We start from the raw sequence: 25796 nt of genomic DNA, 5'->3' as shown, positions 1-25796 counted from the left end.
CCTTACTACCCATTTGAAGGTTGTGAAAGATGCTGTACATCTTCAATTGTATATCATTTGCAACCGTTACAATTCCTTTCCCTTGTTTGCAAGGAATTATAAAGCTTCTGTTTGCTAATGTTGTTCGATGATAATCCACAACAATTCTTGGATTTTTTTTTTGTTCTCCTATTTCGTTCCTTGCCATATGGTACTTTATTGAAAATGTATGGTGTGCTATAATGCTTTTCCATCTTATCATTGGTGACTTAGTTTATCATTCCATTTTCTTTTAATTGCATGCCCTGCGAAGACTTCCAATTTTTGTTTCAGTCTGTTTCCTTGAGCTCTTAAACTAAAGCTGCACTTGTTCGCATCCAACTTAGGTTGTATCAAATGAACCTACAACGGACCATCAAGGCCTACAAATTTGGGATTGCGAACTACTTGAATGCACTAGAACTCCAAAGAAAGGCTTTCTGGTCAAAGAAAAGCTGGCAATATTCAGGATGCCATCTTATCCCTTCAACGCCCACCAGCCTACACACTTGGAAAGAGGCAAACGAACCACAATTTATTACTAACTCAATCTGGACTCCAAGCCATGGGGGCTGCTGAACTTCATTACACAGAAAGAGGCGGTGATATCACATTCCATGGACCAAGGCGAGCTATTCTTTATCCTATAATTTCTCTGAGAGCAATTTGGATTTGGTGCGAGGAAGTATGTTGAAGGCCTTGAATCAATAATGATAGAAGTGTTGAATATATGTGAATGGAGAAGAGGTGAAAAAAATAAAAGTTTCATTGTGAATGGACCTTAATCCCACATTGGAAATTTCAAGATATATTGGTTAATTTATATTGATTCACATGCATTGAGAATGTGAACAAATACATGGGGAGAGATTCTCGCTCACTCATGGATGTGCAAAGGGTGCAAATCCAGTGCTCGGATTGCACTGACCCATGTTAATTCGTGTGCAGGTACAACCTGCACACGCTGAATGCTGAGCCGGTCACACTTGTGTCACGGTCAGCCGTTGTAGTCTGGGAAACAAACGACCCTAGTAAGCCTCGAAGTAGAGCCGAAAGTGACGAATCTATTTTAAAGAAATTCCGACATGTGGACCTTATTTTCAGTTTGGACCAAACTTATTAGGGACCCAACTCCCTCATCCCCAATCGGCAAGGCCGATCGGATAGGTTCCCTGTGAACCTCATTCCTAACTTGAACCGGACTTACTAGGGACCAACTCTCTCATCCCCGATCGACCTTGCCGATCAAATAGGTTCCCTGTGAATCTCATTCCCGGTTCAAACTAGACTTACTAGAAACCGTGCTCTCTAATCCCATGGCCGATTAGAGAGGTTCTATGTGAACTCCACTATTGGCACGAAATAGATTCACTAGGGACCTAGCTCCCTCACTCCTGATCAACCTTGCCAATCAGACAGATTCCCCATGGGTCCCATTCTCGGTTGATACAGTGATGAAGAGTGGCGCCACCAAAGACAGGTCAAAGTAAGGAAAACCAACTGACATGGATGTCAAAGTCAAGGAAGGTAAAAAGACGCGGGCCATGGATCGATTGAACAGATCAATTATGACCGAATTGACAGCATAAAGCTAAGAGATAAATAGACACTACATCCCCCGACCATTGTCCCGGCTGAGCCAGCCACGTGTCCATTGGGGAGAGATACAACCCTTCGACTACGGAAAAGATAAGTGAAAGAGGTTGTGCTGTTTGTTGGTGCAATTTCCAGTAGGTCAAGGTTGACCTAGTTGACCAAGCGTAAACCTTGGTCATGGTTTCGATGTTTGACAATACAGAAAGACATGTAAACATGGACAATGCAGGTGCAGTTGTCCATGCGGAGAGATACTGATCAGGGTCTGATCAGGTTGGATGAAGAAGAGATGTAAACATGGACAATGCAGGTGCAGTTGTCCATGCGGAGAGATACTGATCAGGGTCTGATCAGGTTGGATGAAGAAGAGTCAAGTAGGTCAAGGTTGACCGGATACTTGACTGGGAAGTCCTAACTGGGATGTTAGGCAGTCGGGAAATCCTGGTGAGTGAAGCCAGGTGAAAATCCTAGTGAGTGAAGCTAGGTGAAAGTGAAAGTCAGCTAGGTGAAAGTGAAAGTCCTGGTGAGTGAAGCCAGGCAGTCGGGAAATCCTGGTGAGTGAAGCCAGGTGAAAACCCTAGTGAGTGAAGCTAGGTGAAAGTCCTGGTGAGTGAAGACAGGCAGTGGGAAAGTCCTGGTGAGTGAAGCCAGGCAGTTGGAAAGTCCTGGTGAGTGAAGCCGGGCAGATTGGAAATCCTGGTGAGTGAAGCCAGGTGAAAATCCTAGTGAGTGAATCTAGGTGAAAGTCCTGGTGAGTGAAGCCGGGCAAGGGAAAATCTAGATGGATCAAGGGTGATCGGACATCTGGTGTTGAGAAGGTCAAGTAGGTCAAGGGAGTGACCGGATACTTGACACGAAGAGAAAAGTCCAAGTGGGTCAAAGGGATTGACCGGACACTTGGTGGGGAGTCTTAGCAGGTCAAGAGAGTGACCGGATGCTAAGCATGATGTACCAACTTGGTTTGGAAGGCTTGGGACTTGGTTTGGGCAAAAACCAAGCTCTGGATCGATCAGTGGATCGATCCAGTGATACACTGGGTATCTGGATCGGTCTGGTGACCGATCAGTAACCAAACAGTAGCCTACTGAGTGTTATCTGATCGGTCTGCAGACCGATCAGGAAACAACGATCAGAAGGGGAGAAAAGGAAGGGACATGCATGCTGATCGGTCCACACTGTCCCTGATCGGTCCCCAGGACCGATCAGGGTCTTCCTGGACCGATCAGGACATAGCCTGATCGGTCCAGGCTTAGCCTGATCGGTCCCCAAGACCGATCAGGGACAGTGTGGACCGATCAGGTTGGAGCCTGATCGGTCCAAAACTATCCGTTGGCTCACAACGGTCTTCTGTCTTCTGCTGTCTTCTGGCTTATTCTTCGCAGGTGGATGCAGGTATAAAAGAGGTTGAGGGCTTCTACAGGGGTCTACTTCTTCCTTCTTCTTCCTCCTCTGAACTGAGCTGCTGTTCTTCTGAAAGCTGTGCTCTTGAGCTTTGCTGAGCTCCGAAGCTTCGTGTGAGCTTCTTCGACTGAGTTGCTTGTTGGCATTCGTCCGTGAAGTTGGTGCTTCATCCGGGACTTCAGTCGACGAGAAGGCAAGCGAGTATTTGTACATTCATTGTGTATTTTGTTCTTGCTCTTCTTTGTATTTCCATATTGCTGTTGCAAGCTATTGTGGCGAGGTTTCTCCACCCACAAGGAGTATTTATTAGCCGGTTCTCCGGGGACTCATCCACCGATGGATTGATAGGGCTCGTCCACCTTACGGACACGCCGAGGAGTAGGAGTATCACCTCCGAACCTCGTTACATCCATCGAGTTTGAGGTTTGTCTTCTTCCTTTTCGTTTCTACGGTTTCATTTCCGCTGCGCTAACCCTAATCGTAGGAAGAAACGCGAAGAATTTGGGTCGGCTATTCACACCCCCCTCTCTAGCCGCGACCATCGATCCTAACAAGTGGTATCAGAGCGAGGTCACTCTTCGTTGGATCAACACCCGGGGGAGCACGAGCTAGAGAATGGAGTTATTTGGAGAAGACGTCACAATTCCACCTTTCTACGATCGCGACGACTTCGCGTTTTGGAAGGTAAGAATGAAGTACTTTCTTATGACTAACTTAGAAAATTGGAGGTGTGTGCAATTAGGTTTTACTCCTCCATTGGATAAAGGAGAACTTTTGGAGAAGAAGAAGTGGACGAAGGAGCAAATCCACCAATCAACCATCAGTGATGAGGTAACGAAAATCATTGAATTTTCTTTACCTAATGATGTTTTGTGTAGGATAGGTGGATATAACGATGCCAAGGAGTTGTGGAATAACTTGGCAAAGTTCCATGAGGAGAACTCCACTGCAAGTCATGAAGAGGAGTCAAGTGAGCCAAGTAGCTCACATCATGGAGGCATGGATTTAGAGGTTGAGGGCTACTCAACATCTAAGGAAGAAGAGGAGGAGAGTTCCTCTTCAAGATCGGAGCAAGAAGAAGAAGCTTCTATCTCCGGAAGGGATGAAGAAGAGAGCTCACATCCATCCTCAACCCTAGGTAACTCAAGCCATTTAATTTCAAATAAATTACACATAATGTGCTTTGAGTGTAGGGAATTTGGGCATTACAAGAGTAAGTGTCCAAAGAGGGTTAGGAAGACTCCACCGGCGCCAAAGGTCAAGGAAGCCGGAGTCCCGACATGCAAAGGCAAGGAGCACGTGGTGTGCTTCCAATGCAAGCGAAAGGGACACTATAGGAGTCAATGTCCGAGGGGGAGGCAACCTCACAAGGACAAAAGACCGAGCACGTCAATAGGGGGAGCTAAGGCAAACCCTAAGGTAATCTCTAAGGCACATTATTGCAATAATAATAAGACACATGCTAGTAGCCTTATTGCTATTGTTAATAATGGTAAGCATGATAACATTAGAAATCAATACACATGCTTAGGTGCCAAACATGTGAGCCTAGATAAGGATAACACTAGGAAAGCCAACCCTAGAATTAACCCATCTAAGGCTAAGGAAAACCTAGGTAGGAATCCCAAATCAACTAGACACATGCCTAGGAATGCCTCAAAGAAAAATGACAAATCAAGTCTTGAGGTATTAAAGAATGAAAATCAAGTCTTGAGGTCAAGACTTGACATGTTAGAAAAGACCCTTAAAAATTTGGAAAAGTCAAATATAGGGTCTAAGGGGCAAAAACCAAAGCCCAAGGACATGAAAGGTTTGGGTCACAAACCTAAGTCCCAAGTGGTCAAGCCCACTTATCACAATGTTCCATTAGATTATGGAACAAAATCTAGGGCAAGGAAGACCATCACCAAGGTCACAAGGGGAGTCACCCCTAGAGTTGATCTTGATGAGTCCCAAATGACCAAGGCTTCAAAGCCTAGGAGGGTCATTAGAAGGGTTGCTAGGGAAGTCATCCCTAGTGAATACTTAGTGAACCCAATGAGCTCCAATAGGTATTGGGTTCCTAGGAGCATGATTTCATCACGCTAGATTAGTTAGGGTGTGCCAACCGTACTTGAATAGGTAGTTAACCTAATCATGGCAAAAGGTGGCACTTTAGGATTTTTCAAGGTATAATCAAGCCTTGAAAATGAAATTAAGAATTATTCCTAAGGTGATTAGAATGTGCCAATCAAATTTGAGTTTTCTAGAGTCAATCTAATTGGCACATAGTGATCTAAAAATCTTTGGTATAAGATGCTAGGTCTGTTACACTTAGGAATATAGAACCTATGGTAAAATGATCAAAATTATCAAAAATGGCAACTAAGGCTAGAATTAGGTATTTTCTATACCTTTATATATTATTTGCCATGTATTGTTTGTCATATGTCATGTCATGACATCATATTTATTTTATGATCATTTAAAATGTCATGATAATGCTTAGATTAGTTAAATGTCATGCTTTATTTAAATTTCATACTTTATGCCATGACATCATGACATTAGCACATGTTTCCATTTATGATACAATTATATGCCATGTCATCATCTTGTGCATTAATGATCAATGAAATTGATTTAAGGACTAAAACACAATTTGATATGGAGATCAAATTGTTATTTAGAAAAATACATGAGAACTTAGATTAAGCTAACCTAAACTCATATCTCACATCAAAATTGACTTGGATGTGTTTGATACACCTTAGATGTGTGTGAGATATTAGGATTGTGAGTTAGGATCAAGGTGCATAGTTCTTGTACCTAGATGAGCCTAATTCTAATTGGGGATCATAGGGAAAGCTTGTGTACAAGTCATGTACATTTAGCCCTAAGATTGTGGTCCCAAATTAAAGGGTTCAAAATCATTTTAAAATTGATTTGAAAAACCTTGATGAAGCTTTTCTAGTGATAGCATTCATCATTGAGCAAAGTGATACAAAGATGAGTTAACTTTGAGCTATTTCAAAGACTTTTGAACTTTGTATCAGGATTGAAAAATGGAAGATATTTTCATAGAAAACTATTTTTCCTTGATAGTATATGTTATGAGGAATGTATCCTCAAAGTTTTATAATTTCTGGAATTTTCTGGAATTTTGTAGGGGTTTCTGAATTTCGGAAGGAAATTCAGAAACTGATATCAGAGGTTGTGGACCGATCAGAAGGGAGTCTGATCGGTCCAGACAGTTGTGGATCGGTCACTATGACCGATCCAGGGAAGACCTGATCGGTCTGGTAACCGATCAGGGCATGCCAGTTTCGACTGTGCTGTCTGAAATTTTTGAAATTTTAGCAATGAAGTTGGTGTTTTGGATTTCTAAAGGGTTGAAACTCTCCAAGACATTGTTGATGCAATGGTCAAGGGGGAGTTGACTTTTAGGGAGAGTTTTACCTATTGGTCAAGGGGAGTTGACCTTTAGGGGGAGTTGTCATGAGTGATATGGGATTATCACTAAATTGACTATTGACATTAGTATCAAGGGGGAATTAAGGGTTTCAATGAAAGGTATGAGACTTTCATTAGGAAGAAACTCTTGACATTGATTACTCTTTTTGATGTGTGTCAAAAAGGGGGAGAATGGAGAATGTCTAGAGAATGTTCAAGGAAGAACATTGGAGTTAGTGGGAGAGTTTGTTGATCACAACGAGTGAAGTTGTGAACAACGATAACTTACTCTTCAGGGGGAGAGTTTGTTGATGTGTGCCAATAGAGGGAGAATGAAGGGTTTAAGTTAGGCCTTCATTATCTAAGAAGGAGGTTGCCTTCTTAGAAGGAGAATGTAAGGTTGTAGCTTATGTTTCATTACCTAGTGGCATGAAGAAAGTTGAGGCTATTGGATTAGCCTAACTTAAAGGTATTGTCAAACATCAAAAAGGGGGAGATTGTTGGTGCAATTTCTAGTAGGTCAAGGTTGACCTAGTTGACCAAGCGTAAACCTTGGTCATGGTTTCAATGTTTGACAATACAGAAAGACATGTAGACATGGACAATGCAGGTGCAGTTGTCCATGCGGAGAGATACTGATCAGGGTCTGATCAGGTTGGATGAAGAAGAGTCAAGTAGGTCAAGGTTGACCGGATACTTGACTGGGAAGTCCTAACTGGGATGTTAGGCAGTCGGGAAATCCTGATGAGTGAAGCCAGGTGAAAATCCTAGTGAGTGAAGCTAGGTGAAAGTGAAAGTCCTGGTAAGTGAAGCCAGGCAGTCGGGAAATCCTGGTGAGTGAAGCCAGGTGAAAACCCTAGTGAGTGAAGCTAGGTGAAAGTCCTGGTGAGTGAAGCCAGGCAGTGGGAAAGTCCTGGTGAGTGAAGCCAGGCAGTTGGAAAGTCCTGGTGAGTGAAGCCGGGCAGATTGGAAATCCTGGTGAGTGAAGCCAGGTGAAAATCCTAATGAGTGAAGCTAGGTGAAAGTCCTGGTGAGTGAAGCCGGGCAAGGGAAAATCTAGATGGATCAAGGGTGATCGGACATCTGGTGTTGAGAAGGTCAAGTAGGTCAAGGGAGTGACCGGATACTTGACACGAAGAGAAAAGTCCAAGTGGGTTAAAGGGATTGACCGGACACTTGGTGGGGAGTCTTAGCAGGTCAAGGGAGTGACCGGATGCTAAGCATGATGTACCAACAGGTCAAGGTTGACCGGATGTTGGTTTGGAAGGCTTGGGACTTGGTTTGGGCAAAAAAGCTCGGATCGATCGATGGATCGATCCGATAGATGTGGTATTGGATCGGTCGGTGACCGATCAAGAATAAACAAGAGCTCATCGAGTGTTATCGATCGGTCTGCACCGATCGAAACAACGATCGAAGGGGAGAAAGGAAGGACATGCATGCCGATCGGTCCCTAGGACCGATCAGGGTCTTCCTGGACCGATCGAGACATAGCTCGGTCCGGGCTTAGCTGATCGGTCCCCAAGACCGACTAGTCGTTGTGACTCAACGGCTAGGTTATTTCGGGCTTCTGTGTTCTGGCCTTCTTGCTTCGCTTCGCAGGTTGGCTCAGGAGATCAGAGGTTATAAAAGGAGGTCGAGGGTTGCTACGGCTACTTCTTCCTTCTTCTTCCTCCTCTGAACCGAGCTGTGTTTCTTCTGAAAGCTGTGCTCTTGAGCTTTGCTGAGCTCCGAAGCTTCGTGTGAGCTTCTTCGACTGAGTTGCTTGTTGGCATTCGTCCGTGAAGTTGGTGCTTCATCCGGGACTTCAGTCGACGAGAAGGCAAGCGAGTATTTGTACATTCATTGTGTATTTTGTTCTTGCTCTTCTTTGAATTTCCATATTGTTGTTGCAAGCTATTGTGGCGAGGTTTCTCCACCCACAAGGAGTATTTATTAGCCGGTTCTCCGGGGACTCATCCACCGACGGATTGATAGGGCTCGTCCACCTTACGGACACGCCGAGGAGTAGGAGTATCACCTCCGAACCTCGTTACATCCATCGAGTTTGAGGTTTGTCTTCTTCCTTTTCGTTTCTACGGTTTCATTTCCGCTGCGCTAACCCTAATCGTAGGAAGAAACGCGAAGAATTTGGGTCGGCTATTCACACCCCCCTCTCTAGCCGCGACCATCGATCCTAACACTGTTCAGCACAACCGAGCATAGGTGTCCCAGCCAAGCGACACTGGTCGACCTATAATGGGACCCATCATATTAGAACCTAAGTGTGTGTATTATCCACCATGCTCCTGCATTTGATCATGATATGGTGAATGGGAAAAGGGCCGACCTATAGGAAAAGGGGTCAATGAACTTATGCAGATAGAAGTTAAAGTTCACAGTGGGATAGAAAGTCGAATAGCTGACCTATAGGGTCCCCATTCTCTGTCGATCAAATAGGTCTCATGTGGACCCTATTTTCGGTTTGGTCCGGACTTATTAGGGACCCAACTCCCTCATCCCCAAGGCCGATCGGATAGGTTCCCTGTGAACCTCATTCCTAACTTGAACCGGACTTACTAGGGACCAACTCTCTCATCCCTGATCGACCCTGCCGATCAAATAGGTTCCTTGTGAATCTCATTCCCGGCTCGAACTAGACTTACTAGAAACCGAGCTCTCTAATCCCATGGCCGATTAGAGAGGTTCTATGTGAACTCCACTGCTGGCACAAAGTAGATTCACTAGGGACCTAGTTCCCTCACTCCTGATCGACCTTGCCAATTAGACAGATTGTCCGTTGGCCCCATTCTCGATTGATACAGTGATGAAGAGGGGCCCACCAAAGATAGGTTAAAGTAAGGAAAATCAGTTGACATGGATGTCAAAGTCAAGGAAGGCAAAAAGACGTTGGCCATGGATCGACCGAATAGGTCAATTATGACCGAAGCGACAACATAAAGCTAAGAGACAAACAGACACTACATCCCCCAGCCATTGTCCCGACTGAGCCAGCCACGTGTCCATTGGGGAGAGATACAACCCTTCGACTACGAAAAAGATAAGTGAGAGAGGTTGTGTTGTTCAACACAATCGAGCAGAGGTGTCCCGGCCCAGCGACACTGGTCGACCTATAACGGGACCCACTCATGTATCTCCTCGTACTCTTTTGAACGTTTGTGCCACTGACAATAGAGCATGTTCGGTAGGCAAATTGTACTTTGAAAGTTTTCATCCTGTCATATCAGAGATATGCATGCTCATTTAAAGAAAGATGTCAGGGATATTTTTGACTTATCTTTTCATAGGATGCTTAGGAAAATGTGCACACTCTTTGAAATACGTGCATAGATACTACAATGATACTATAAAAAGGAGTTCCCATCTATAGACGGAGGTATGCACAATTTCGTTATTTTACATGTCATTGCTACAATTTTCCATTATTATTCACATCACCGAAAACTGATTTGAGCGTCAGAAAATTAACGTCGAGAACTCCTTCTCAACTCGGCACTACGCTTCTGTGTTGTAGGACCACATAGAGTCTTTGCTTTATCAAACTTCCAGCCACATCCCTAATATGCCATCTTCTCCGCTTTCAAACGGGAACACCGATGTTGACCTAATTTTTTTGTTTCTTTGCTCCAACTTCTCTAGTCGACCTGACCGATTAGAGGGCCACTACAACCCTGTTTCCTTTGAGATGTTGCTATTACCAGTTAGGCCATATACATAATTGGGCTCTGTAAGAAGCCCACATAGCTAGCAGTTAAAAAGGTCTCACGGACCAAAAGCTCACTTATGGCCATTACCATAACATATGAGTTTGTCCAAGGATCATGCTTATGCACAGATACTTACATCATCTATATGCCAATGTGATTGATGGATATAGTATAAGAATGTTGATGTGATAGATTGACTGATTGAAGGATAATGTCTCAGCAATGCGGAGATTGTGAGGGATATTATAAAAGAGGTCCTCCATTGGCAAGGGATGTGTACATGCATATTTATGCATCTTCTTCTTCTACTTACTCCTATTTGCTTTGCATCACCATCTATTTTTGATTTGATCATTGGAGTAGTTGCGACAAGGACTCCTCTAGCCTGCTTATTAATGGTTTCCTTCTTTTTTCAAGATTCTCGGAGCTAGTCCATCTACGCACCACATCACCGATAGTCCATTTTCATCACTTTAAAATGGGATCAAATCATAGTCTTATGTTCCTTTAATGATCCTGGACTAACCAGTTGCTCAACCTTGACTTGCCTTCCTGCAATATGAGATTTGCCTTCCTGCAATATGAGATTTAAGTAATCCCATTTGCTTTCAGTAAATTAGTGACCCGATGCTTTTCTAATTTGATTTTCAATCTGTTTTTTATTATTAGAATGTAAAAGCAAAAGTTCAATTATCCAATTTTTAATGGGGAAAAAAATGAATTTATCACCGCAAAGTAATTGGCAATTGGACCATAAATTCTCATCCGCGAGCTCAATTCCGGGGCGTCGTTTTGACTGAGTTGAGCCTCTACAGTAGTATCAAATATTTCTCCAAATATTTACGATATTAATCATCAATTAAATATTTGATTCTTTAAATACCATAAATCTTTTAATTAAATATCTCATAAACTAAATATTATATATATATATATATATATAATTATTTTTATAAAAAAAATAAAGGGAGAGAAAAATCAGGAATAACTCTGTATGACTATATCAACCGTAATATCCTTCCCAATATATATATATATATATATATATATAATTATTTTTATAAAAAAATAAAGGGAGAGAAAAATCAGGAATAACTCTATATGACTATATCAACTATATATATATAATTATTTTTATAAAAAAATAAAGGAAAAGAAAAATCAGGAATAACTTTATATGACTATATCAACCGTAATATCCTTCCAAATAAAAATATTTGAGATAGAAGATTTTTAGAAAAATATACCTTTAAATATTCCCTAATATGGATGCCTTACCGATGGCCAATTAGTCGTCCCTATTTAATAACCGATTGATGCAACTCCGGTTCTATCTCGTTACTTCCGCGACGACGACCTTCTCTCTCTTCCAGTGCCGTGAGAACGAAGCACAGACAGATCGATTTCTTCCGTCTCTCTGCCTTAGCGATCTATGATGCACGGAGGACCATCCGGATTTCGTAAGCTTCTCTCTTCGACTCTGTGATTCTACCAACCCTACATAAGTCCTTTTCCCCTTTGCTACTTGAAACCCTTGTTCAATTTCTTCTTGAGATTGTTTCTTGTATGCAGACAATGCGCCGGTCACGCGTGCCCTAGTGATCTCTAGCGCCATCATCACCGTAACATATGGCCTTCGCGGCCGTTCTCGCAGCATCGGATTGTCGTATCAGGTCCCAATGCATCTCCTCTCTCGCGAAAATATGTTCGATTGGGTTATACTCGAACTCATTTCCGGTTCCAGCATCAAATTCAAGTGTTTCGCTCTGGAAAATTGGAGCTCTTAGCTTCGTTTCTTGAATTTAGGAATTAACGTGGGTAACTAAAGTGTTGGTATTTCTCCATCTGTGTTGTTGGGGAAAACGGAACTTATCTACAAGCTTGATTGTTTTTTTTTTCACAAATGAGAGAGGGATATTGTCTGAGACGGGTTTGGTTTATGTCTCTGAACTTGAGATATTTCAGCTCAAGTTGCACAGGTTCCAATGTCTTATTGGTTTGAACTTAATTAAATTAGGTGTATTAAATTATTTTGACCATCTACTCCATAGAATCACACCATGCCCTGAATCTACATAGTAAAGATGATTTCTTTAAGCTAAATGAAGATATTTGCAACATAAAACCCTAGTCTATTTTCCACTATGTATGGATTGAGACCACTTTCAGCTGTCTCTTTGGCATCTTTGCTTGTAATCATAGAAGCTTAATGTCTGTTGTTGATCCAACACATCTTAGTATAGTGTTTGAGTGCCTCTTGCTTCCTTGTGAGTTATGAATCATATGTTCCCCCTTTTTTCCAGATGGTAAATATATCTCAGAAAAGCTGTATTATCATTTTGCATCTATTAGTTGAAATTCTTGGTTATATACATCATTTGATTTATGTTCTCTATTTGATATAATTTAACATGATATGCATGATTTTATACTTAATACTTGTTGTTTAGACTAGTTACTAGTTAGAATAGTTATCTTGCTTTATCTGGACGCCACTGTTATGCTATCAGATATCTCTTGTATTCAGGATATTACTCAGAACCATGGTCTTTGGAAGACTGTTCCATCAATATTTGCATTTTCATCCTCTCCAGAACTGATAATTGGATTGTATCTGATATATTATTTCAGAGTCTTTGAGAGGCAGATAGGTTCTAACAAGTACTCGGTAAGTTGTGACTTTTATGTCTTCTCCATATGGTAGTTGTTGTTTAGTATCCACTTATACTTATTAAATAGTAGACAGGTCTATGTTGTCGTATTCTTCTGACCAGATCTATTACTTGTAATTTGTATCCATATATTCCTGTTCACATTCATGAGCGAATCTAAGTTGATTACAGTTTTATCTTTGGGCTTTGTTGCTCACTCTATAGTCGTTAAAACATGCAGGTTTTTGTTCTGTTCAGTTTAGTAGCTTCAACATTTTTCCAAATTGCGGGTTTGGGTCTCCTAAAAGGTATTGAATATTCAGAACTCTGAAACTGATGCAAAATTTTATATACATGTGGATAGGCTAGTTGGAACTCTTGACCATGACAGGGATGCCTTTCTAATATACTAACCTTCCATCATCTTGATATCATTGACCTTCTGATCTTATTCAACTGTAGAACTGATATTACTGATCATGATGAGGAATTAACTACAATTTCTATAACAAATAAAAGAAATATTGAAAATATTACCTTGTTTGATTGATATATACTAAACTTGGTTACTGATTGTACCAATAACTAATTGAGTTGATTCTTGATTTGTTCTTCCTAAAATATGAATAAAGATGACTAATAAATTAGATGTAATTTTACAATTATGATGTTATATGCATAAAGGAAGAAATGGTTGGTTTAATCTACATGAAGTAGAAACTGGAAAAAAAATGGAAAGAATTTTTCTGATAATTAATGAAAAATACTAACAATTTCATTGTGTAGATTGATACCATTCCTAAAAGATCAATATTTTGGGACAAGTAATCATTTTGTGTTCGATTTTGAATGGTATCATTACTAGGATTGATTGCACCAATAGCCCATGGATCATGGGATTGTTGAGTAGTAAAATGCTTTGAAGCTTGCATTGACTAGTAAATTACTTTGGGAGCAGTAATATTGCTCCATAGTTCCATGTGGTTACGTACAAGCACTTCTTAGGTTGCGTTAACCTTTCTCATTGAATTGGCTATGCCCATTATTTCACTTTTTTATGGCTAGTCATTTTTAATATGGAGTCAAAGCTTTTTGTCCTAATTTATAACCAAAATAATTAAAAGAAGCCTTATGTTCTGATTGTGGCACTGTGCCCCTGATTAAGTTGGTCTATGAATTAGCATGAGATGAAAATTGCATAGATTATTCCTTTTTCTAACAAGTAACAATTTAAGATTTTGGAATAAGGAGTAAGCTAGTCAGTTTCAACAGATAAAATATCAAGAAAAATAGGATTTGCACATGTTTTTCAATGACTTGGGGAAAACTTATGATACAGTTAATATACAATTACTTTGATGGATAGAGAGTTAAATTGAATTTATTGGTGATATTCAAGTAAACTTCATGGTTTCTATAACTTCCTTGATGGCCAACAATGTTATATGGGCCACAGTGTTAGACAATTAACAACTAACGGATAAAAAGTGAAAACAGAAGTGAGATTGTGGATAGGGATATCTTTAATTATTGATTGTTTGGGTGGATTATGGAAAAATACTTCTATCATGTCAAGCGTTTTTTTGTTTCACATTTTAATTCCTATTCAGTGCTTATTTGCTATTTCTCGCAGATTCTCAAGTTCTTGCATCTGGACCTTATGGTCTTATATTTGCCGCCTTTGTACCTTTTTATTTTGACATCCCTGTTACTTCACGATTCCGTATGCTTGGACTGAACTTCAGTAACAAGTCAGCCATATACTTTGCTGGTTTTCAGGTTTAACTTTTTTTCTTAACCTCTCCCTCTTTCACATATCTCTGGTGCTGCTGCATCTCAACTTGTGTCTTTTCTCCAGCTTGTTTTATCTGCCTGGAGAAGGTCGTTTATACCAGCCATATGCGGTCTTCTTACTGGTTTTCTTTTCCGAGCCAATATATTTTGCATCCGCAAACTAAAGGTTATCAAAATTTTCACTTTAGATTGACTTATGTGGATCCACTTGCACACTTTGAATTTTCTGCTTCTATATTGGTTATTGTATCTTTTCTCAAATATATGCTCTGTTTGTGTTGGACTCAGCTTCTTGGTGCAAAACTAAGTTCCTCAAGTAAGCTGCTAAAACATAAGTGTTCAGTCTGGATGGTTAGCATGTGGGCTTTCCCATTGCTGGGATATGGTTAATATGGGGTGCACATGTGCACATACGATCTTATGACCTTTAGTATAGAAGGAAATAAGCTAGGCAAGATTGCATAGACTCAGTTTCCTACTATTAACCAATGATGTGCACGTCCTTAGAATTTAGAAACAGTCATCTTATATTCGGAAACCTGTCATATAGTTTCTGCAAGCACAACTACAGAAGACAATAGATCAGGTTGAAAGAATTGAATGGTTCATCCCTTGGTTGTTAGCTAGCTTTTGTGGGAGGGTATTTGTGAGATACCTTTTTTGGAAGTACTTACACTTGTATGTAAATGGAGGATTTACCTTGTTATATATGATATCCTTTTTGCAAACGAATACAATAAATTACCATTTGGAGAAAAAATTGATGAGTGGAACTAGCTGCAGGTATAATTCTATGTATCTGGCAGGCATACTGATTGAATAAAATAATATTCATTAGGGTGGCAACTATGATATCATGATTGACAAAAAGTAAATTATAATTTATAAATACTGGTATTAAAGGGAATATAAAAAAGAACATTGATTGAATTGAAATAGTTAAGGATAAAGGATAGACAAAATCTGCCAAGGTATGTCATGCTAAAGATCAGAAATATTTTTCTGGTTCAAGACCTTGCTTAAGATACTAATCCATGGTATACTGAAAACCGAAATGCAGAAAAGGATGCAAGTGACCTCACCTTTTGGCCAAGAGGGCTTAATTCATTAATGTTTTTGTGTTGTTTTTCTTAGAAATAGTGTTATGTGAAAAAGTGTGTTTGGAATAAGCTGATCACGTGAAATTTTTTGGAATAGTCAAATTGTAGGATTATCTAATTTCTCAGCGTGTTTGATTGCAGTCAAATTAGTAATTATTTTTTCTAATTGTGATTAACTTGGTTGCAGCTAATTCCTACTATAGCTCATTATCAAAATGCATAATCTTCACTTTCTGTTTGTTGGCTGTTGAACTGATTCAATTTATCTGCCAAGCCACTCATCTATAATAAGAAATCTATAGAATTGCCATATTACAGCTAATTCTTTTCCATTCTGATCTCATTAGCGAAATAAGAGAAAATCAGGCTTTTGACTGATTGGTGTGTAATTGTAGCATGCATACCACCCAGTGCAAAACAATTATTAAACCAGGTTCAGACTAAACCAGCAACACATTTTACTTGAAAGCATTTCTCAGTTAAATATCATCACAAAGTGGGTTAAAATTTATAAAACCTTTAACTATAACTGAGCAGATTATACAAATGGAGCATAGTAAGGTGCCAGGTATATAAAATTCACTCTCCCATAAAGGGTATGGAAACAAGATCCTCTCTTATCAATATTTGATAGTGGGAAATCATAAGATTTTTCTACTTCCTCATCTTCTTTGTTTGCTATTATCTAGCATTTTTTGTTCTCTATTATGTTCTGACAGTTTCTTAATCCTGTGCAGTTCCCAAAGAAGTTAACGTCACTATTTTCATGGTTATTTTTATCTTCTCCAAGTTCATCCCCTTCGAGTGCCAATATCAGAAGAAATGCATATATATCTAGCATGGACCATCGAGTTCAGGCAAGCCTATCTGCATTCTTCTTTCTTTGGGATATATTTTTTTTTTTTTGTAATAAAGGGTAAACTTTTTACCCAAGTGCACCTGATTTAGATGTTCACCAGCACATATATGTGATTTTGATGCAGCGGAACTATCGATCGGTGGGAAATTTTATGCCAGAACCACCAGAGTCTTCGATTACGACATTGGTGTCAATGGGCTTTGAGACCAATGCTGCCAGGCAGGCACTCATTCAGGCTAGAAACGACATAAATGTAGCAACAAACATTCTCCTCGAAGCCCAGTCTCGGTGACTTTAAACTCTTAGCGGTCTTACATGGATGGGATCCTGACCCAGCTTACGACATCTATACAAGAAAAAGAGGAACCAATAGAGTTTCTATTAGTCTTGGCTTTACATCCTTCAATGCCAGCAGATTCTGGTTTCTCTAATTCCCTATCTTTAGCAGTTAATAGAATTCACAGTGCTTTACATTGATTTTGTACATTGGGAGGCACCTCCAGATATTTATGTGTTCCATTCTCTGTAAACATTGATTATGATCGAACCATGATGTAAATTCATTGAGGTTTAGAACTCAATCTTTACTCTTCAAACATTTAGGTAACACTTCTTGCTTCACTAGGTTGTTTTTAATGGTCTCGAACTTATTTCTAGCAATGGATGTTGGGTAAATGCGTTATTCTTCATTAAAAAAAGAAAGGAAAAGTGGCTTCAATCAATCATGTTATTTTCTGACTGCTATAGTGCAATGCATGCACGAGCCAAAGATCTGGTGCTTGATTGTTATCATTTGAAGGCTCAGTCTGACCGATTTTGTTGCTTGTTTAAACAGGAATAAATTAACCTGCTTGATCCGTCCTATTCTTTTCTAAGAGAAATATCATTAATTATTCCTAGCCATGTATATATTCTTATTAATCAAATTCTTCCTTTTCTATAACTAAAACGATAGAAGAATTAAAACGATAGCGAGCTCGTTGGCAAGGCCCTTATTCTTATTAATCAAATTTATATAATATTTTTAAGTAAGACGGTAAATGAATTAAATATTCGTAATTAAGTTTAGTATTCAGTTGTGTTTAGTAAGAATTTATTTATATTCGTTTAATATACATAAGATCAATTAAATAAATATGTTTAAATAATTCGTTAAAATAAATAAACAAGCTTGAACATATGTATTTAGTTTGTTAAAATTTGTGAACAATATTTGCGAACAAGTAAAAGTTTCGAACAATCAAACGATCTTGAATTGAGAATTTGATAATATCTAATTGAAACAAGTTCTAATCAAGTGGCAAAAAGGCGATTCGCTCACCCCCAGCACCCCCGCCAACTCGTCCCTAGGACAACACGGAGGAGGTAAATCACGGGTGACTACTAGTCATTAGTACAAATGGCCAAGACATGGGGGAGGTCATGCTCGGTCACGCCGAGTTTCGACCCCAAGACCTCATGTGGCAACACCCCATGTCTTAACTATCGAACCGTCCCAAGAGGACAACCAAGTTCTAATCAAGCTCAAAGTCAAGCTTGAATTAGAGCTCGATAATATTTAAATGAATCAAGCTCAAATCAAGTTTCAAATAATCTCAAGCTCATACAAAATAAATCAAATCAAGTTTGAATAATTATTTCAAAGACTTAGTTCATTTTAAGTACGATTTGATTCAATTATCTTATCGAATAAACTTCAACATCTTAAAATTCGATTTGACTTAACTTATTTACCGCCCTAATTTTCAAGAATGGAAGATAAGTTCTTTTTAACCTCTATCAGAAAACTCCACCCCTCAAAGAGAATTCTGAGGAGACTCCCAACTTCAAATTGATGTTAAACTTTTTTTCCAAATTCAAGTAACAATATTGTCATCCATATATATTAAATTAAATATTCATTTAATAGTTGAAATTTATATATTTTTTTATTTTAAATATATTGTTAATAATTTAGGATTATAAAATTTGTATATCACTATTAATTTAAAAATAGAAAATAAGTTTATAATTAACTTTTAATTAAGTGAGTAAATAAAATCAGAATACGGACACGAGGCAAAGGAATTCCGATCTGTTGTTGCCTGGGGGAAGCGGGATAGGTGACCATGGATCCACCGCCGCCACTGCGGTTCGATTGGGAGCGACACTTGCTATTCTTGGAGATGATTGTTGATGGCCTCCCTTTGGAGTACGAGACACAAGAGATCAACCGCCTCACACTCGCCTATTTCGCCATCTCAGGCCTCAACCTCCTCAACGCCCTTGATCGGGTGACTCTCCGCCACCCTTATCCTCTTTGTTGTTAGAATTCCTCTTTTTTCTGCTCCGAAATGAAGGAAAACTTCTTTTGGCATAAGAATTCATCTTATTACGATATGTCCACGATCAATTTATTTTTTTTACCCTATATTTCGTGACACGAGTTCAAGTATTCTGCTATACTTTTTATTTTTGTATAATTTTTTTTGCGCCCGCTAATAGTGGCTGCTTGTGTTATTGGGATAATATTTTGTATATCAATCGCCTTGAAATATTTTCTACTGTCACTAGAGCTTTTCGAAGCTTAATTATCATATAAAAATATTATCTTGACTTTTTTGGATATGGGATTTATGATTTAGGTGCAAAGTAATCAAATTTCGAATTGGGTGTTGTCCTTTCAAGTGCATCCAATAAGAGAGACTGACTTGGAAAGTGGTAATGTTCCATAAATCAACTTGCTATATGAAGTCGTTTGTTTCTCTCTATATGTGAAACTTAATGTAAGCATTTGCTTGGTCAGGAGAATTTTATGGTTTCTGTGGTTCCAGATCTTCTCAATTCTCTTCCAGCTTTAGTGAGGTTGAAACCATTGCACAATCTATTAGTGGTGTTCTACTTCTCAATTTTTCTTCTGTCTAATGTTCCCTTTACTTGGACAGGTTTCTAATAAGAATTGTAGTCACTTAGCAAGTACTTATTGTGCTCTTGCCATATTGAAGATGGTTGGATACAATTTATCAAACATTAATCCTGAAGCAATCTTGAAATCAATGAGAAAACTCCAACAACATGATGGGAGGTATATCTGCAATGTCATCCTTTTGTCTCATGGGGAACTTGCCCAATATGTTATGTAATTGGAGATGAATAGATGATACCTTAACCTTCAACCTTGTGTATTTACTTTATGGAAAGAGATACACAAAGTCTATTAATCTTACATTTGTTTGTCACTTGATGTATGCCGCAGCATAATCTTTTGTTTCTGTGGTTTCATGGATTTAAGTAAATGCTGATTCAAAATTTTTGTTTCTGCATTTTCATGGATTTTAACAAAATACAAAGTCAAGGTAAAAAAAAACATAATAGGAGGGTTCTTGTTAACTTTGCTAAATTCTGAACAGGGATTTGAATAAACAAAGTCAGATTTGATAATGATTACAAGATTATTGATGTCATGAATTATGTGTATTGATGCCATGATCTAGCTTCAGTAATGTGGAGACATATGATATATGATAATCATCATTTGTACTCAGTGCAAACTGAAGACACTAGCATCTTCAATTTGAGAGGTGGAATTAAAGGAAGGAAATTATTCTTAATCTACTTACTGTATTCACTTCAATTCCCCTATTCCATTTGGTGTGGTTCCTTCCTGATTCAGCACTGATAATTTCTGAACTACCTTTAGGTATTTTTTTCAGTCATTATGAAACAATATCATTTTTCTATGTTCTATATATGTTAATTTTTATTGTCATGATATCACCTCAGCCCATATATTATCATAGTAAGGCATATTGTATGAAAAATGATCCCCAATCATCTTATTTACATTTAGCAAAATCTCATGTCAGATTTACATACAATTAGTCAAATAAGTGAAAATTAAAATTTATGCATTAAGGATTCAACTAATCTTTCACAGCTTTGTGCCGATTCATTTTAGAGCAGAAACAGATCTCCGTTTTGTGTATTGTGCTGGTGAGTTTACTCTCTCTTCTTTTATAATCAACAACTTATGTCATCAGAACTGGGTTTATCTTTTCTAGCGGCCATCTGTTCTATGCTTGATAATTGGACTGGAATGGACAAAGAAAAGGCTAAGGAATATATAGTTAGGTGCCAGGTATGCAATGGAACAAATAAATGCTTACTTCAATCTTCTGTATATATCCCTTTCTCCTGATGAATTCTCTCTTTTTATACTCTATTTATTATTGTTGACAGTCCTATGATGGTGGCTTTGGCCTGGTTCCAGATTCAGAATCACATGGTTAGTATGCTAAGTCGCTGGTTCATTATCAGTATATCTTCTAAAATGATGTTTTGTGTGATGATAACTTGTATGTCTTTCAACTTGTTTTACAAGACTTGCAATTTATTGTATCCCACATGTTGGGAGATCATAATTTCTTATTGTTTTAATGATACAGGTGGTGCGACTTTTTGTGCAGTTGCAGCTCTCCAGCTGATCAGAGAAGATATTTCTCCTAACCAAGAAGTTATAGATATGCTATTGTTAGTGGAATGGCTCCTACAGGTACATATGAAACCTTTCGTATACTTTTTAAGAAATCTTATTTAGGGAATCTAGTGAGACTGTTGGTCCAATATGTTGCTAATCCTTATGTTCAATCACAATTGTATAGAATTGCTAGGATTGCCGAGTATTATTTCTCAACGTTACATCCCTCTACATAGATGTGGACATACCACAGCATATTTTCTTAATTTTCCTGCTCTTTTTTGGGCAAATATTGATTCATTTGTGTGTTATATTTTCCTTTTTTTTATTTGTCTTTGTTCATCAATATCTGCTGTAACATAGCAAATCAAGGCTAACTGACCTTTATTAATAGAAGAGCGCAGCAGTCCAAGAATGATTTCCAGTCTTCTTTATATTTATTTTCATTCAAATCGACAAATCAATTAAAAAAACTGAGAGAGAAAAAACTAAAATATATAAAGAGCCTGAACCTAAGTTTCATCCACTGCAGAGACAATCAGGCGATGGAGGATTTCAAGGCAGAATGAACAAACCCAGTGATACATGTTATGCATTTTGGTGGGAACAATCACACCTACATTTGTATGAAAAGAAGCCAATCATTTTAATATATTCACCAACAATCTGTTTTTGACATAGGGTTGGCGGGGTACTGAAGATGCTGGGTCTCTTTGAATTCATAAATAAGGATGCTTTAAGGAACTTTATACTTTCTTGTCAGTCGAAGGTGAGGATCCTTACCCTTGATTTCTTCTTCTAGCCTGGTTATCTCAATGAATTGTTGAATGACTATTTTAGTCTCACTAACTTTGTTATATTTCACAGTACGGCGGCTTCACTAAATTTCCGGGGATGAAGTTTCCCGATCTGTACCATTCATATTATAGTTTCTCTGCATTGAGCTTATTAGGCGAACCAGGATTTCGTTCACTTTGTGTTGAACTGGGCATTTGTTCAGATTGTAACGGTTAATAAGTTTCTTTTGTATTGAAGCTTGATTCATTGAGCTGTGCACTGAGTCTGTTGCCTCAGAAATCTGAAGCCTAATCCGTGGAGATGTGTAAACAATTCAACTCTTCTCGACATTGGTAAGCCAATGGCTTCGATTTGTGCCCTGACGGAATTCATTCGAAATTTAATATATACATTTTTTGCTATTTACTGAGGATTTTTTCTCGTTTTCTCTTACTAAGAAAAACTTTCACGCAATCGGATAAGTTTATGAATGATTATCACTCAGTTGAACAAATTGCTGCCTGTTTGTTTCTTCATATTTGTGTTGGTCATTTATGATCTCCACGACGGCCACAGTCAAAATTATTGAGGAAGTGTACTGACATTTTAACGCCAACTCTTTTGTTTCCTTATCTGCATTATCACCATCACGTTATTGTTTCGGTATTTCTTTTTTTCTGAATAAGGCATTTTTGACGGAAATTTAAAAAAAAAACATATCCTAGTTGGTGGATTAATACATCTCTTTAAATATAATTTAAGAATAAAGTATCGAGAATTTCTAATTTGGTTTTTAAAAAAGCAATTGCAATTGAATTAATAAACACAACATTTACAAACTTTAAAGAAAAATATTTTTAATGTATCTATTATTTTTCAAAAATACTAATGGGAATATAAAAGGTGAAGCAATTATATAATAGGTTAAATAATATAGCTGAGGTGAATATTATCAATTTGTATTATCTCTACCATGAATATTGTTAATCCATGTTTTGCAAACTATATGATATATTTGTAAATAGGATAATTAAATTTACTGATTCAATTGGGTCCTTTAAAATAATAATAATAATAATATATAAAAAAAAGACCATAATTACATGTCTGTTAGAGGTTTACATTTTATTTATGATTTTACATTTTGACAATCAATTAGAGGAAAGATGAAGCCGTTATAAAACGACCCCTGACTCTTCTCTCACTCGGAGATAAATTATGGACTCTCCTCTGACTCAGAGATAAATTATGAAAATTACGTCGCATGTGTAATATAATACATTGAAATTACATTGACCCTTTATAATGAAATTATATTAATTAAAGTATTTTAGCATTAAAATACTAAAGTAGAGTCATTAGGGTAAAATACTGGCTTTTCAAAATCTGAATTATTTGGGTCTTTGAAAATCCGAATTGTTTGGATTTTCGAGTGTCACCCTTATGGCTTCCTTATGGAAAAAATTAATTTAATTTAATATTATACTTATCTTAGTAAAAAAAATTAAGAAAAATATATTTTTAACATTATTAGCCTAAAATATTTATAGAAGCTTATTTGATCATAGTATTGTTAATTCTAAGATGTGAGATTAAAAACTATATTTTTTTATATAAAATAACCATAGAAAATTAATGATGAGAAAAATTCATAATAATATGTCGCAGCTGAGTCTCGAACTCTAGATCACTAATTGTTTCGCTTGTAGAATTACTAATAAATCTTTGAATTATTTTTAATGTGAATAGAAAAAATGATATTAACGTAAATTCATTTTAGGCTTCACTAAAATTAGTTAGTAAAGGGGAGAGATTTTTAATAAAATAGTAAGATATTTATCCTAAAATAGTAATTTTTGCACGCATTTTGACCATCAATGAATCATATTTATTTTATGATTCATGTGTCTAAATAATTGACATTTAGCTAAATAATTCCAAATCCATAATCAAGGGTTCGTCCTTATCCTTCTCTTCTCAAACGAAATTTTTTCCCACATTCAATATCATGAAAATATAGAGACCAAAAAGAAAGAATATCTTGAAAACCCAAAAGGATTTTTCTTAGCGAAAAATTAAGAACAAATTGACGACAATAGTTTTAAAAAAGGACCGTATGAACCTAGTCCTGGAATATCACATATCTTATTACTTCAACCTCTATATTCTTGCAGGTTTCTGCATTAAAAGCTCTACAAGATATCAAAAAATATTACTTCTGTCTGATTACTTGAAAACAATTTGGCATAAGGACGTCGATATTAGTTTAACCGCTAATATATATCATCTCTTTAAAACATAAGACTCGTATACCATGTATTCATTATATTAACAACTCCCTATTATTAACACACTATGTTAATTTTAACATTAGCATCCCTCATTATCTTTATTCTTATTTTATATTAAATAAACAGGTTATTAACTCATGTAGTCTCATCACAGATATTAATTATACCTGTGATATTCACAAGAAAATAGGTGCCATATAATATCATCATCTATGACATGAGACTGCAAGCCCTGGTGTAGTGCATTTACTACTTTTAGACGCTAATTACTTCCAGAGAGTTGGTAGAAAAAAGATATGGAGGATGCCAAAGTTGATTAATTTCAAGGGTGAAAAAAAAAAATCTACGACCCTGTCCTTTTGATTTTCATTTCTCTCCAACTATATTGGACATCAAAGTTAGAAGTTCCAATACTACTGATGCCCTTTCTTCTTCCAAACTACAACTTAATAAGATTCAACCAAATTAGATTGATAAATCACTATTAGGACTCAAAAATTGTCAAAACATTTGGCAAATAGAATTCATAAAGTTGTGGAACGGGATATTTTCAAATGGTATCTTGGAGAAGATAAATGAAGGAGAGTCTTGACGCAATTGTAAAGTTGCTATCATGTAACCCAAAGGTCACACGTCAAATCTTGGAAGCAGCCTCTTATAAAGCAGGATAAGACTCTGCATTGGCAGGAGCTTAGCCCTTTTATATCTTGGAGAAGCTAAATCAAGGTTCTTGCTTAAAATACTCAAATGCATCATCTATCATGCAGAGGTAATTCAGAAAAACCACAACTTGAAGACAACGATACATGTACGTCCTCAGATCAGATCGAAGTATCAAGTGCAATATCGTTTCAACTTCGGTGAGCACCTTTGATGGCAATTAATAAAACGAATGTTTTTTTACTAGATTGTCATGACATAATGCCTAGTCAATTATAATGCAGTTAAAGACTCAAGAATCCATATTGATCGACATTTAAATCATGCTACTAAAGCCACGACGAGAGCGAGAATTACAAAATAAAAATAATTGAGGGAGAGAGAGCCTGCAGCAACCAACATACTTTAGCAACCATGAAAGAAACAAGCTCGCGGGATAGATCAGAGAGGGGGGCCGAGGAAGAACGGATCTTACATGTTCCTGAAAGAGGCAGTTGCCCTGGAGACGGCAACCTAGACGATCAATGGCTTGGCCGGTCTCGCGTATCCAGAATCCGACGGTGTAGATCGCCCTCCCCAGCGTCCCCATCGATCTCACCACACAAGAAAGGGAGGAGGGATGCAGGAGTCGACGAGACAAAACGTCCCTTGTATCGTTGCACCAGAGAAGATGGATGATTGTCAGTTGCCAGAGAATCGACTTCTGCTATTACGCTAGAGGAGTGAGAAACTGCAGGCGTAAGAGGAGTGAGAAAATTATCCATCTGGATTCTGGAATCAGAATCGGAATTGGAGAAGCGAATTATTTCTTTCAAAAAAATTAACCGTAGAGTGTCGTTAATAACAATATTTATTTCAAGAATTATCTTTTATAAAACAATTATTCATTATTGAAAAAATTGTTGATTAGTGATATTTTGTCTTTATAATGAAATGACATTAGAATTATATGAGTTGGAATTTTTATCAAAAATTTATATAACTCTCGATTTAGAAAAATAAAAATTTGAATTTCATTATATGTGAAACAAATATCCGGATCCCAAAACTTTCG

General features: G+C 37.7%; 2 protein-coding genes and 1 pseudogene across 2 annotated transcripts; all 3 read left to right on the top strand.

Annotated features, from left to right (window-relative positions):
* Positions 1 to 375: 375 nt before the first annotated feature.
* The window catches only part of LOC122010530, a 54485-nt pseudogene continuing 29064 nt past the window's right edge, over positions 376 to 25796 (top strand).
* LOC122012574 (rhomboid-like protein 20) lies at positions 11441 to 17154 on the top strand. The gene is made up of 8 exons (XM_042569158.1): positions 11441 to 11614; positions 11727 to 11827; positions 12682 to 12822; positions 13047 to 13113; positions 14439 to 14584; positions 14664 to 14765; positions 16437 to 16556; positions 16683 to 17154. The coding sequence occupies exons 1-8, from the start codon at positions 11587 to 11589 to the stop codon at positions 16848 to 16850; spliced, it is 873 nt and encodes a 290-aa protein (XP_042425092.1). The 5' UTR covers positions 11441 to 11586; the 3' UTR covers positions 16851 to 17154.
* On the top strand, positions 18612 to 22213 carry LOC122012572 (geranylgeranyl transferase type-1 subunit beta-like). The gene is made up of 11 exons (XM_042569156.1): positions 18612 to 18831; positions 19183 to 19258; positions 19344 to 19402; positions 19483 to 19622; positions 20475 to 20530; positions 20599 to 20675; positions 20777 to 20822; positions 20983 to 21089; positions 21547 to 21614; positions 21696 to 21783; positions 21882 to 22213. The coding sequence occupies exons 1-11, from the start codon at positions 18667 to 18669 to the stop codon at positions 22026 to 22028; spliced, it is 1029 nt and encodes a 342-aa protein (XP_042425090.1). The 5' UTR covers positions 18612 to 18666; the 3' UTR covers positions 22029 to 22213.

This window comes from Zingiber officinale, chromosome 8A (genome assembly GCF_018446385.1).
Source record: "Zingiber officinale cultivar Zhangliang chromosome 8A, Zo_v1.1, whole genome shotgun sequence".
NCBI lineage: Eukaryota > Viridiplantae > Streptophyta > Magnoliopsida > Zingiberales > Zingiberaceae > Zingiber > Zingiber officinale.
The sequence above is the reverse complement of the archived record's forward strand: the minus strand, read 5'-3'. Positions and strand labels throughout refer to the sequence as shown.

Coding starts and splice junctions, on each gene's coding strand:
- LOC122012574 (XM_042569158.1), top strand. CDS start 11,587: ATGATGCACGGAGGACCATCCGGATTTC. Junction 11,615..11,726: donor CGGAGGACCATCCGGATTTC/GTAAGCTTCTCT, acceptor TCTTGTATGCAG/ACAATGCGCCGGTCACGCGT. Junction 13,114..14,438: donor GGGTTTGGGTCTCCTAAAAG/GTATTGAATATT, acceptor TATTTCTCGCAG/ATTCTCAAGTTCTTGCATCT.
- LOC122012572 (XM_042569156.1), top strand. CDS start 18,667: ATGGATCCACCGCCGCCACTGCGGTTCGATTGGGAGCGACACTTGCTA. Junction 18,832..19,182: donor TCCTCAACGCCCTTGATCGG/GTGACTCTCCGC, acceptor TTTATGATTTAG/GTGCAAAGTAATCAAATTTC. Junction 21,090..21,546: donor TAGTGGAATGGCTCCTACAG/GTACATATGAAA, acceptor CATCCACTGCAG/AGACAATCAGGCGATGGAGG.